Source organism: Telopea speciosissima, chromosome 2, assembly GCF_018873765.1.
Source record: "Telopea speciosissima isolate NSW1024214 ecotype Mountain lineage chromosome 2, Tspe_v1, whole genome shotgun sequence".
Lineage (NCBI taxonomy): Eukaryota > Viridiplantae > Streptophyta > Magnoliopsida > Proteales > Proteaceae > Telopea > Telopea speciosissima.
In genome coordinates, this window is record NC_057917.1 from 68817677 (window position 1) to 68832545 (window position 14869).

The 14869-nt window shown below is 39.9% G+C and overlaps 1 protein-coding gene across 1 annotated transcript in view; it reads left to right on the plus strand.

Annotated features, from left to right (window-relative positions):
* LOC122653265 overlaps positions 1–12926 on the plus strand; it is a 28109-nt gene extending 15183 nt beyond the window's left edge. The window contains exons 2-7 of the mRNA XM_043847239.1: positions 9928–10038; positions 10180–10456; positions 10611–10819; positions 10907–11570; positions 11601–12663; positions 12766–12926. Coding sequence (XP_043703174.1) covers positions 9928–10038; positions 10180–10456; positions 10611–10819; positions 10907–11570; positions 11601–12663; positions 12766–12810 — 2369 coding nt within the window. The 3' untranslated portion in view covers positions 12811–12926. The remainder of the gene's footprint in view (positions 1–9927; positions 10039–10179; positions 10457–10610; positions 10820–10906; positions 11571–11600; positions 12664–12765) is intronic.
* Positions 12927–14869: the final 1943 nt, after the last annotated feature.

The following is a 14869-nucleotide window of genomic DNA, read 5'->3' on the forward strand; positions in this document are numbered from 1 at the left end:
ATGGTCTGGTCCCTTATTCACCTAGAATAATAGACGAAAAGGGGAGGCCCGAATAGCCTGCAAACTTGACAAAATCCTTGTTAATGAAGCTTGGTTGGCTTCCTTTACCTCCTCTCATGTTACCTTTCTTTTCCCTGGTATCTTTGACCACAGTCCTATCCTTCTCCTAATTCAGCCATACATCTCCTTCGGCCCCAAACCATTCAAATTCTTTGATATGTGGTCCTCCCATTCCCAATTCCTTTCGATTGTCACTGAAGCTTGGTCTAAACGTATCCCCAACCATTCCCATCTCCTTATTGCCTTCACCCACAAGCTCAATGTCAAGGGGCTTTCAAGAGTTGGAATTCCTCCTTTGGAAACATCTCTACTTTGATCACCACCTGTAGAGACAATTTGGCTAGTGTTTAATCCAGGCTCCAAACTGACACTCATAACCCCCTCCTTGCTGAGGAAGAAAAAATGTTAGCCTCGGAGCTCATCTCCCTTATTTCTCAAGAGGAAAATTTCTGAAGATAGAAATCCCGAATCAAATGGCTAGATCTTGGTGATTTCAATAATGTCTATTTCCATTGTTCCCTGAAAGCCCGCACAAATGCCAACTCTATTCCCATGCTCATTTCTCAGGACGACTCTTCTCTTCTTAGTGTCAATGCTATCAAGGCCTAAGCGGTTTCCTATTTCTTTGACATATTCAGCCCCCCTCCCCCTCCCTCCCCTATCCTTGATGGGTTGTTCAGTGAGTTCATTCCTGCCCACCTCCTTGCTCCCCTGCAAGCCATCCCATTAGATGATGAAATTTCAGCTGTTGTTCTTTCTCACGAAGCCAGTAGAGCCCCTGGCCCCGATGGTTTCAATATGGGCTTCTTTTCCTCTTGCTGGGGATATCATCAAAATTTGCCTCATTAAAGCCCTTAAGAGTTTTTTCTTCAATCCTAGCCAAATCAAAGGGATAAACCATACCTTCCTTTGCTTTATCCCCAAGAAAGAAGGTGCCTCCTCTATATCCGACTTCTAGCCCATTGCCTTGTGCAACCTCCTATACAAATTCATTGCCAAAATTCTTGCCAACTACCTTCAGTGCTAGTAGAAGCATCTCCGACAATCTTCTTCTCTTCTCTGAAATTGTCCGTAGTTTCGATAAAAAATCTCATTCTTCGGCTACTCTCATGAAAATTGACATCCACAAAGCCTTTGACTCCCTTAAATGGGATTTCATTCGAAATGTCTTTCTCATGATGTCCTTTCTCCCAATCTTTATTCACTGAATCCACTGTTGCATCTCCTCCCCTTTCTTCTCTGTTTTGGTCAAAGGTTAGCCTTGCTGGCTACTTCCCCTCCTTTGTTGGTATCCAGCAAGGTTGCCCCTTTTCCCCTTTCATCTACTCCCTTGCATTTGAAGTCCTATCCCGCAGTATCCAATCCAATACTAACCACCTCCTCATTTCCCCCATCCTGAAATGTAAGTCCTTTAAGCTTACCCATCTTGCCTTTGCTGATGATCTTATGATCTTCTCTAAGGCTGACCCCACCTCCATTTCTACCATCATGTCCTCCTTGCACCTCTTTGAGACCTTGTCTGGCCTTTGCATCAACCTCCTCAAGTCCTACCTTTTCCTTGCTGAGGTTTCTGAAGCTAACAAGGTTACTTTTCTTGGGCTGACTGGCTTCTCCCTTAGCCACCTCCTCGTCACGGAAGAACTCGGTACCGGCATTGGATTCGACCAGCCAGAAACCGAGATTCCTAGGTTTCGACCGTATCTCGGTCGCAACCTGGTACTTTCTCCAGGCTAACTCGAAACCTTGGTTTCAAGACCCAAAAGTTTCAAGCGACCATTCAAAATAATACTTGTGGTTTTGTCCCAAGTTTGATAGTATATATTATTCTTGGACATGGTATTGAATTAGGTTTGACCGGAACATAACTCCTTCAATATAAATCAGATTTATGCAAACTTGGATTTGTTTATATTGAAGGAGTTATGTTCCGGTCAAACATAATTAGGTGTGTGTAAATGCTGTTTAAAATTGTTTAGAATGGAAATAAATTTTTAAACATAAAAACAAATGAATATTTTACCGCTCTTGGTTTTTTAGCAATGTTTTATCATATTAAGATTTATGGAATTTATAGATTTGAGAAAGCCCAACATTTAAAAGTTGAAAATTCCAACTACTGCCGAAAATCCAGTTTTTGTTCTTGAACTTGGGGGTTGAGTTTTTGTCCTTTAGAATTTGATTTTTTAAGTATTTTTATTGGATTCAAATAGGGGGTATTTGCTTATTTATGATAATATCTTAAGTAAATGAAATAAAACCATTTACTTAAATGATATTTGGCATAAATAAGTGTTTGTCTTGGTTTCGAGCCAAGTTTCCTCAAGTTTCGACAGGGATAAGTGAATTTATATAGGTGTTCGCAAAATTACCGAAATATGGCCGAAACAGTATCAAAGCCATGCAAAACCCATAGAAACCTAGTTGAATTTAAATTCAATTCCTAACTTGTCTCGGTAGCCTACAAAACCGAGACAACTCGGTCGAAACCTGCGGAGTTCTTCCATACTCTTAGTCAAATATTTGGGCTTCCCTTTTATTCCTGCTAGGTTGACAGCCCACCATTGCACTCCTATGCTTGACCTGATCCGTAAAAGACTCCAACTTTGGAAGGGTAAGCTCCTATCTTTTATGGGGCGCCTTGAGCTCATTCGATCAGTTCTCCAATCCTCTTACATTTATAGCCGTGTATCTTTGGGCTGCCTTAAGCAACTATCAAGGTTATGGAATCTCTTATATGTGCGTTCCTATGGAAAGGGGCTGAAACTTCTAGGTACCTCCACCCAATCAGTTGGGCCTTTACTTACCTCCTGAAGGATGGAGGCCTTGGTTTGAGAAGGATCAAAGATGCTAACACGGCCAGTATCCTCAAGTTGATTTGGAAGATTGTTTCCAAGACAGACAATATATGGGTCAGCTGGATCTACTTGGATACTCTTCGCAATGACTCCCTTTGGTCAGTTTCCCCCATCCTCCGATGCCTCCTGGGTTTGGTGCAAGATTCTCCTGCTTAGACCCATAGCTCTTGAGGCTATCTCCTCCAAGATTGGTCACGGCCTCTCCACCTCCCTATGCTTAGATAACTGTCATCCTATGGGAGTCCTTTTTTTGGTTCTGGGGGCTAGAGCTATCTACTATTCTAGCATTGACAGGCACTCTTCAGTGGCTACTATCATCTCCCATGGTACTTGGGCTGCTCCTCAGTCCTCCCACCCCGCTCTAGCTGCTATTTGGGCTGTTTACCTTGCCCCCTTCCTATTGGGTCTTCTCCATCCTCTTTGGCAGACATTGTCACATGGCTCTGTGAATTTACCTTGAGGGGGGGTGAATAGGTGAAGGTTTGAAGATTAAAAATAAATGCGGAAATTAACACAAAAATACCAAATGTAAAGACAAGCAATAAAGATAAATATAAGAAGAGAGACACAAAGATTTATAGTGGTTCGATCAATTCGTGCCTACGTCCACTCCTCTCAATTTAGAGAGAATTCTACTAAAACAAATCTTGAGTATGAGCAAGAGAACTCGTACAAATCTTGATAAAGAGCAAGAGGACTCAACTACTCTTGATTCCGAGCAAGAGGACTCAAATAACTTATGCAAAGTGAAAATAAACACTAAGGGGTTTAGTATTACCTCAAACCTTAGTGAAAACTGTGCTACCTTTCAAACAGTGAAGCTTGAATGCAAATATGTATGAAGGGAGCTTAAGTGAGATTGAATGCCTTGGATTGGTGCTTGAAATCTCACTTGGGAGTGACTTGTTCTTGGAGGCTCTTGATTATGATTAATTGTGTTTTTTAGAGCCTAAAACAAGCGTTTATTTATAGGCAAAGAGGCTTGAATTAATTTGGAATCTAGATTAGAATCAGATTCCACAAGCCATATATAATCCGGTATGCAGGATGTCAATCCGGTATGCCGGATCACCTAGTTTCCTTTTAAAACAAAGGAATGACGGTCAAATGAGACTTAGTAGTACAGTGATCCGGTATGCCGGATCAGGGCAAACAGCAGACAAATAGGATCTGGTATGCTGGATCCTTATCCAGCTTACTTAACCAAGCCACTGTGACCATTTTCCTGAGATCAATAGCTGATCCGGTATGCCGTTTCATGATCCGGTATGCTGGATCATAAAATTTCTGCTGACATTATTAAGTCCTTTATTGGACTTACTTGGGTCGATTCCATTGGACAGGTCCGGGCCAATTTCTTTGGTCTTAGTCCAAGTGAGAAGTGTGTAAAACAACCTCCTAGGGTCACACTACATGTATGCATACGTGAGTGTGTGCATTACATATGGACTTTAACAAATGAATTTACAACTTAGTACATTTCTAAGTCTTCACAATTCTTCAAGTCTTGAACTTCACTTCTTTACATGAGTATCTTCAAAGTGAGTTCCTCTAACTTGTCTTGATCTTTGACTTCAAAAGTTGTTTTCCATTCTTCATGATTCTTTGATGTCTTGAAAGATTGGACAAGTTCAATTTGCTTTGAGCATCAATCTCTTGAATTGAGTGCTCCCCCTCACTTGATGCTCTACTCTTCTCTATGCATCTTTTAGAAAAGAGTTAGTACAACTAACTTATTTGTTATCATCAAAACTATAATTGGTGATGTGTGGAATTTACCCCAACAGGCTCCACTCCCCTAATGGTCTCTTCAATTCTGCCTCAGCTTGGGAATTTGTTAGAGTTTGTGCCCCTATTGTTCTTTGGCGCAAGCTTGTTTGGTTTAAGTGTTATATTCCCCTTCATAGCTTTACGGTTTGGAGAGCGTTATCCTACTGCCTCCCCACGTAATCATTTCTCATCAGCAGGCAGATTCCAGGCCCCACCCCCCCCCCCACCATTGTGCTCTTTGCTGGAATGGGATGGGGAAGACGTTGATCACCTCTTCTTCTCATGTCCTTTTGCTTCCTCGGTCTGGAGAAGAGTTTTGGGTAGCTGCTGGCCTCATTCTAGAAGAATCCTCCCTTTTTCAAGGGAGAGGCAGTGGGTAGATATGACTTTCTCTAGGTCTCCATCTGTGTTGCTTGGAAACTTGCCTTTGGTGCCCACTATATTTCACATTTGGATGGGTCAGAGCAGGCTGGTAGCCCAACCACGCAAATTCCCTTGATAGTCGTTCGTAGCTTTGCTGTCATAGACGTCCGATCGCTGCCCGCCGTCCGAGATCCTTGTTCTTGAGGCATGATGCGGTAGATCTGGGCAGAAATCGACTACCCGTGCCCCCCTCCCTCAGGGACTTCTAAACTATGGATGGAGGGTGCTGCTTCACCTTGCTTTCCTCTAGAATTGAGAATCTCTACTCAATGTTCCTCTCCTTTGTTTACAAGCAAGTTTTATAAGAATTGGAAAGTGGATCTATGGAGCTCCAATTCAAGGCTTGCTATGGAGCGCAATCTTCGAAGATGGACCTCCAACTCTCGCTCCTTTGAAAAGATTTGGAAATCCATCTATTTCGATGTCAGATCGAAGCTCCATTTACTTCTCCATTGCAATGTTTTAGACACCCCAAGGAACAAGCTCATTGTTGTCTCCTGGGGTTTGCCATTATCCCTCTTGCAGCCCTCCTGCTCTTGAAGTTGGGCTCAGTTTGTTTGTTTCTCTTGTATATTCTCCCTCCCCTTTCGAGGCTTTCTTGGTAATGAATTTTTATTCACCCCACCCCACCCCCACCCCCCCCCCAAAAAAAAAAAAAAAAAAAAAAAAAAGACGGGGGGGGGGTGTCAACAAACAATATATGGTGCTTGGCTTCTTCTTGTTCATAATTCTAAATTGTAAATGCAACCCCATAGAATCTCATTGGGTTCTTTGTAAGTTGATTTCTTTAGCTTTTACTGGCCTTTTTATATGGGCCTTTGATTAATGAAATATATTTTGAATTTTTCAAACAAAAAAAGATCATAAATAGTAATTTTCGGAACTTACTAGTTACTGAAATATGAGATAACTTGTACCAAAAACAAGAAAAAGAAAAGATGGGATCACTATTACCTATCCCGAAAACAAATAGGTGAGAGGCTATGCCCACTATCCACCGGCCTTCTTTATCCAGGCTTTGGACTAGCTGCGACAAAACCAGTATAGTTGTATCATCTCTAAATGAAGTTAAGATAAAGGGCAAGGTAGATTAGATATAGAGAACTATTAATCATTCCTCCTACTTCCTGAGTGTATCTTTACTAAAATAATGAGGCAGTGAGAGGGTCTTCTCGGGAAGGTCCTAGAGGCTAGAGCTTTCGAAGAATCCAACAGGAACCACACCAACTTGCCTCCTTTGAGATCATCGTGGCCAAATTTAGGTAAAAAACCTGATATAGGCTCTCTAAACCCTTAAATCATTGGGTTTCTAATTGTTGTATTGCTTGCATTCACCCATAGCTATATATCTGAACATAATAGAACCTACCTTATAGACCTGGTCATACCCGAACCATGGTATTTACTGATTTATTCGATAGATCATTTTCTTCTTTGACTTTAACTCTTGAACAGGGGGCTCCTTTTTCTTCCCCTCTCCAGTTCGAAGTTTTTCTTTCCTTTGCTTCTTATTCTTATCTTTTCTAATCATAGTTATCAAGCTGTCCAGGCTCCTTGGTCGCCTTGTTGCCTTGATAACTATGTTTCTAATTCAGCCAATAAGGCTGCCACTGCCTCTTGTTCATTTATCTTTTCATTTTCTTCCTATCCGTTCTTCACAACAGTCCTCTCTTCATCACTCTCCTCTGGTCCATCCTCACTTTGTCCATCCCCTTACTTCTGACTCATTCCTGTCCGTTTTGTCGTTTTCTTCCTCTGAGGACTCGTCCAATAATATATTCTTTTTCCTCCTTTTTCTGGAAGGATTATCCCCTGCATATGGGAAGCCTTCATTTCCTGCAAAAGCTGTTTTACACGTTTAGTTCGTTCAACTTGCCCAGTCTGGCCTTTTCTCGAGGGTGTCCCAATTCACTTGTTCTTCTCTCTGCCAATCCCGATAATAGTATTCTTAGCTTGGAGGTCCATGCAGACCTTTATTGTGCTTAGGTCACCCACTAAAAGTGGCTTGCTTGAGGGTCTCAAAATGACTAATGTATCATTTGCATTTGAGAGTGTGAAACTGGAGGTTGTGCATTATGAACAACAGAACCTTCAATTAACTGACTATACCTCTTTATAGAGATGTCTATTCATCATGCTTCTTCCTCCACTGAGATGAACATAAGGGAGGTAAGAAGGGGGGATGGGTGATCCTCCTTTCTTACTCCTCTTGATGTAGGAAAAAACATTCCTGGGTTGCGGAAGAAGCAGTTGTTGGAACCTTTCATCCATTTATATGCTAAATCCATACTAATATTTTCCCAAAAAATCCTTAGTACCCTTGATAACCTTTGAGTGTGATGTTTCGCATATCAATGAAGAATTAAAGAATATTTAATCAATAATCCAGATTACACTATTGGGAATAGGGGAAATAAGACTCACAGATGGGATAAGTTGTACTTGGTCATCTTCATTACCATTTTTGCTACCTGTATTTGAAGAATAATTGATGCAGCCAGCCAACCCTAATCCTAGATAGGTAATCAACAGTTCGATTGGCTGCAACACAGGCCCATGTCTAGGCTATTTTCCTAACAAACCAGCCCCTGGATTGTATGCAGTTAGCCAAGTCTAATCCTAGAAGCTTGCTGGTTTGTATTTTCCAACAACCTATGATGGAGCAAAGAAGGAGCTGCTGCCCATAGTTTAAGATCTCGCGATATATCGGTATCTCGGGCTGCTCGAGATATCCGAAATATGCCAAAATTTCGCCGAAATATGGTACTTTTTCTACCATATTTCGGCAGTCCATCTTGGTGGGTTTTTTGCCATATTAAGGCCTGATACTTCATGTACGCCCTTATTTAAGTTAAATAAACACATTTAAATCTTCATATTGCAAAAAAATGAACTCAAAGTGGTGTTTTGGGTATGCACCCTTGATTGACAGTAGACGGTCAGACCCTGAGGTATAAATTGTTAAATACACATTGCATAAGTATTCAAAGACATAATAACAAATTGAAAGAAAGTAATGAATCAAAAATAAAGTCAAATGTAGCCTGGGCTTTAAACTTTAAACTCAAAAATTTATAAGTGCATAAAGTCATTAGTTCAATACTCAATAATCAATACACAAAGTCAGAAGTTCACAAGTCACAAGTTACAACTCACAACTCACAAGACTCACAAGTCACAACTGTCATGAAACAAACCCTAATAATAATTGCTATGCCTTCCTGGATCGACGCCACTCATGCTCTGCTAGAGTCGATGTCCATTGCTCTCTGTCTGAAAGACATATGTGGACCATGGTATAGTTTCTGAGAAGAAACAACTCTTGAACATAGTAATTTCAAAAAAAATAGTTTTAAAGAAAAAGGATTTACCTTAAATAGTGAAAAATCCTTGGAGGATGTGCTTGGATGAGGCTCCGACTTGTTTCCGGCGACAATCTGTCGAAAATGAGGATGAACAATGCTTGGATGATGCTTGGAAGAGTGGAAGAAGAGGAAAAAATAAAGGATTTGGAGCTCTATGCAGGTCTCGGTCGATATTTCGACTGAGACTTGCGAAATTTGAACTTTAAACCCAAGTCACGTGAGCCATTTAAGTTAAAAAACCATATTTTATGATATCTCGAAATATCGCCGAAATATGGTATTTTTTTCATTTCGACCAAGCATTTCGTCTCGGTATGCTCGAGATTTCCGAAATATACCGATATATCGGCGATATTTCGCGAAATCTTGAACCATGCTGCTGCCTAGGTAAGAAGGCAGATTGATAGCAGGGAGAATAGAGGTGCGATCTGCTGAGAAGAGGAAGAGTGAACAATACCATGAACAGAGAGGGGAGGGATAGGGGAGAAGAGACGGAGAGAAAAAAAGGTAGCCTTCTTGGCTACACAATTCAAATCCAAGTTCTATATTCCATTCATACGTAAGGGAGGAGTGATTACATGTATTTGAAGAAGGAGAAAATAAAATAAAAACGGAATCCTCCTAATATCTACTTTCATAAAATTAGTAAACTGACTTAAAAACTACTATTAGGACTCTTTATCTTTAACAAAACCTAAAACAGTATCTAAATCTATTAGGATTTAGGACTCTACTCAAGACAAAACTATAACAGCTAAGGAATGGGCCCTAAAAGATCCCTATAACAACTAATACTAACTACTTAATTAAAACATCTTTTTTTGTACACCCGTTTAGACTTTAGACCCTCAATTTTGGGCTATATATTTCAGCCTATCACAATTAAAACCCAATTAATTAAAAGCCCGAGCCCAATACTCATGAAAATAGGAAAATTTTGGACCGGAACGGCATTAATATTGCTTTGTTGCTCTTGCTCCTGTATCTTAGACAATCTTCCACTCCGAATTTGTGCAATGAAGTTGCATTTCCCATGTTCGTAGAAGGGCGGAAGATGAAACTAATACTCCGAATAATCATGAAGTTGTTGCATTCACCTTTTCCGGAAGCAAGGTTGTATATTCTCTTATATCAGACATCAGGTCTTAGCCCTTATTCATTTTCTTGTGCTTATTGTTACCTGTGAGATATATCATCTGCTTTCTTGCCACCTTCATGAGTGTGCTCTGGGTTCATCTAATCTGTCGTGGTCCTTTAATAGTACCTTGGGGTAGCTGATCCACTGTTTAGTTTCAGATTTTCAAGTAGTGTCTCTAAGGGTTCTAGAGTTCTCATTATTATCCAACAATCGATTTCTTGTCAATGCAGACACATCATGTTTTGGCTGGTGCCATTTGTTTTAGAGAAGATGAAAGTTTTGTTTCGTTTATTAATTTTCCTATTCTTCCATGTAGATTCTAGCCAAGAAATCAAGTCTGAGGGGCAAGATGAGGATTTGAGGTCTGGTTCCTCCACTCCAGAGAAATCTGAACCAAGTCTACCAGCAGATATTCATGACATGAAAGGTAGTAGTAGTAGCAGATTCAATTTGTCTAATTGTTATATTGGGTTTTGTGCTACACATATGTCAGTGAGTTGTCATATGTTGATGATGGATATTTTAAGCATCTAATTTTGGGTAAACATCTGTGTTTTTCCCCCTGAAGATAATGGTGTCCCAAAATCTGCTATTGGATCCCCGTCAGATAAGAAACCCCCTCGTGATGTTCCAAGAGTCTATGATGAAGCTTATTTAAGTAACAGCGGTCCCTTGGGTGCTCACAACACCATATCCTTGTCTGAACATAAGAAAGTTGTAGGTGCTGAGACCCTGATGAGTAATGGCTCCAGCAAGAAGGATTCTAATGTCATTCTAAATACTGCGAATGAGACTAAGCTTATGGATATCGAGGAAGGGCAGAACCTCAAGCTAAGGGTATCAAGGTGTGGTGATACTGGTTCAGTAGATTCTTGGTTTTGTCTTAGTATAGGTGAAAAATTCTAGCTCAAAAGGATAGCATTTCATTTGTGGTGTAACTTTTCTCCTTGTCATGGTCTGGTACGTGGACCAGTTACTAATGATTGTGAAATTTTCCAGTTTTCCTACTTCCCAGAAAAGGCCTAGAAATTTGTCCCCTGGTGCTGACTTTGAGGACCAAAGCAAACACCCTGCAATTGTTTGTGACTTTTTTGCTAGAGGTTGGTGTATAAAAGGGAGCTCTTGTAGATTTCTGCATCTGCAAGATGGTACTGGTAAGAGAGATGTGCCTGTTGCAAGTTGGAAAAATGAACTTGATGTGGATGCAGGTATTTTAGGATCTTCTTTCAGTATTCATATTGGGAATACTCTGGACATTGAATAGAGTTACTAATAGGTGTCCTTTCCTTTATCAGGTTTGAGACAAGATATGGATACATCAAAATTTTCTGCTTTTCCTGAACCATTGGCTTCTTCAGCAAAGTGTCATTTCCCTTCAGAAGGATTCCTACCCAGGGAGCATGAAGAAAAGCATAGGTGGCATCAATTTCCTGAAGACCATAGGTTTTCTTCCTTCCAGAGAGGCAGCCCATCTGCAGGCATATTACAGGAAGCTGGTGGGTCAACATCACTACCCAACCATGACCTTCAGACATTTTCTTCAACTAGAGCTGATCATGGGCTTGCCTCCTCTTTCGGGGATGTAGCCAGGGAGAATACAAGGCAATTTTTGTGTACAGATGAATTTAGCATGCATGCTTCACCTGTTGTTCAGGGTGATTTTCCTAAATTTGATACTCGTGCTAGGGTTTGGCCAGCCAATTGTTCTGAATCATGGGCATCCTCTATCCAAGAAGATTGTAGTCAGAAACCTCTTTCTGCCAAGACAGATAATAAAGTGTCAGATATGGAAGAATTTGTCAGAGGTAGGTTGGTTCCTGATTGCAGATTGTTTTCAAGTGCCTCAATTTTATCATCTAGTATGTACAGAGGCAGTAGCAATCCCTTTGTTTATGACAGAAGTGTGAAGGAACCAGCTAGTCCAAAACAGCAGAGTCAATCTATCATCTATGATCATACATCATCAGTTTTCAGCTCCGGCACTCCATTTTCTTCCATAAGCATATCACCATCACACCATACTGCCTGTCCAGGAGGTTCATCCTCGTATATCTCTTCCTCTGTAAATGGTTTGGATGGTGATAGGGGTTATCATGCTTCTCGTTCTGCGTCCTTGCCTCGAATTTCCTCTTCACCATTTTACTCAAGATTGGAAGCAGACCACTTGCCTCTACATGGTGTTCCCAAGGATCTATCGACCTCTGCAGGCTCTGCAGGACATAAACTACAATCTATTTCAAATGACTGGGAGCCATCTGTACCTTTTCAACCATCTTTTTTCTTTGATCCTGCAAATATATTATCTCCTGGAAGCCAATATCACCCCCGTCTTGATAGCATTGAGCCACCTAATGGAGGACACAAGTCCTTTGAAGTTTCTTCCTCACGTCATGGGGTGGGCATCCGGCATATGTCACATCAGCAGACAAACCATGACCCTGGTTTAACTTGGTCACATGGCCCAGAATATAATGCTGATAAACATCCACTTTCATTTAATCAGCAGTCCCATGCCAGTGTAATGGAAAAGAATATTCATTTTCATGGCTTGCATATGGCTGCTGATGAGACTACTGGAATGTCTGTAGCTGATAACCAAACTAAAGTTTCTAACTATAGAGAAGGGAATAGTGAGGGGCCTAGCCATGGCATTGTTGTAGATGTTGCAAATACAAAAGAGATAAGTCATGATCCCAATCCTAGATATCAAACAGATGCTAGAGACAAAAAGGAATCAAAATCAGGTAGGGGTAAATTTATCAATGAAATGGATCTTCATCCAAATCCCGGACAAAAGCAAGATGTGGATGCACCAAGCAAGGAATCAAAAGCTCTTAAAATTTTCCGTACTGATCTTGTGGAATTTGTGAAAGAAATGGTAAAACCGTTTTGGCATGAGGGTCATCTGAGCAAGGATGCACACAAAACTATTGTTAAAAAAGCAGTTGACAAGGTCATTGGAACATTGGAGCCCCATCAAGTTCCTAGTACAACAGAATCAATTAACCAATATCTTTCTTTTTCCCGATCTAAAATTTCAAAGCTTGTTGAGGTGAGACTTTGCATTTTACTGTCGGTTTCTGCAAATCATTTGACCTTGGATTTGTAATTTGGTTCAGTTACTGGAATTTGATATTCACTTGTTTATTTGCAGGGATATGTTGATAAGTATGCCAAATCGTCTGCTGCCAGTGGCTGAATGGTATTACTTTTGTACAGTTAGCTACATTTGTCCCTAACTTGAAGTTATAAAGCAGTTGTTCAAGTCTATCTTGGACTTTACTATTACTAGCAAACACTGAGATTCATGTGGTATGTTGTGGATTTTTTGCTTCAAAAATGATTAATTTTTCCTCCTGAGTTTTACCTCTGATGAGAATGTAGGATCTTTCTTTTTATTCTTCTTGCAAGCGAGAGACCATGAATGCATCCTTGCATTATGTATTTATGCTAATATTTTGATTCTATGTTTTGGAGTACCCAAGAAAGAGTGAATTTTTATGATTTTGAGTCATTTGACAAGGAGGTACATAGAAGATCCAAAGATGTTGGATTTCATGTTAAATTGGCTGTTTTGGAAATAGCAGTGTGCTTTGAAATGCATTGTGGTTGGTTCTTCTGAAGCATTATTATGCCATGTGTCTGTTGGGTTTTCTGGTTCTTAATGGATATTATTGGGTGATGGTTAACTGTCGATTTTATAGTTTTCTGTTATGCATGCACACATTGCTGATTGTTAATTGGTGTGCAGTTCTTTTCTATAAATGAGTTTTGTTTATGAGTTCTTGCCTTGGAATGAGGAAGGGATTCCACAATTTTCATGATTTTTGAATGACATTTTGTCATGTGAGCATTTGAAATACATTATGACATGTCTCACACTTTTTTATTTAACCATATTCCTTTGCTTTGAGACTCGCTGTTCTTGTTATACACGCATGATACTTACTGTTTCAGTATTCCGTTGGTGGCTATTACTGTAGTATCATTTGTTCATTTGTTCCATTTTTTATACTTCTTGTTCTCTTAGAAGTTAGAAGGCAGATACAGAATCCTTATGTGATAGAATCGACTAAAGCTAGGAACAGAGTTGATGGCTTCTCCAGTGGTTACTGAAGGCTCCATTCAAATGCATGCAGAGGATATAGAAGTAGTGGTATCCCTTATAGTGTTGTTTCTGAATAGCAGGTGGAGGCTAAACTTGGTTGTATTCGCACAAAATCTTGGGTTCCTTTGATTCAGGTCCTCCATTTTCTCCATGCGGAGAGAACCTAATTCAAAGCTAATACCTTTTATGGTATCTCACAAGGAAAATGATTCAATGAGGGTCCCCTCAAAGTGGAACCCACTTTTGAAACATGAGATTTAAACGTAGATGTTGGTGCTAATCCCTTTTTTGCAAATACAAAGATATCAAATGTATCTTGGAATTTTTTAGTGGCATCACATTCTAATCATCTGATACAGATTGACCTGTACTATTAGTTCATAACAATAACTGGACCAAAAGGACTTATCATGTTATTTGGGTTCACATATGATCATAGTCAAGGTGTCAAGTATCGATATTGGGTAGCGTATCAGAAAGCTGGTTTAAGAGATGTATCGAAGCGAAGTTAAGTGACGCCAGATACGATTTGATATGCATGAATATGCTTATGATATAAGCAAAACTAGTGTTTTTAAGCATTTTGCCCCATAAATAAGCAATAAATAATTATATCAATGTCAGGTTATCTGTCTTCGTGGCATCTATGTGATTTAAATCTTAATTGGCCAGTAAAATATCAAACCAGTGCAATGGCAAACCTAATAATAAGTATTAGAAGTGTTGTGATTTGGGGAATGATGACTTATGTCAATGTGACATCAGTCATGCTTTATTTATAAGAGAATAGAATGAGTACAAATACAGTAATTCCCTTCAAGGACAAAAGATAAATCTACCCTTATACCCATATTACAACACTCCCCCTCAAGTTGGTGCATAGATGTCACACATGTCTAACTTACACACAATATGATGAAATACTTTACTACTAAGACCTTTAGTGAAAACATCAATTAATTGATCACTGGACTTAACTAATGGAACATAAATGAAACCCTGTTTTAACTTTTCCTTGATGATATGATTGTCATTCTCCACATGCTTTGTTCTATTGTGCTGAACTGGATTATAAAGGATGCTAATGGTTGATTTACTGTCACAATACAACAGCATAGGTAGCTGAACCGTAACACCAAGATCCTGTAGA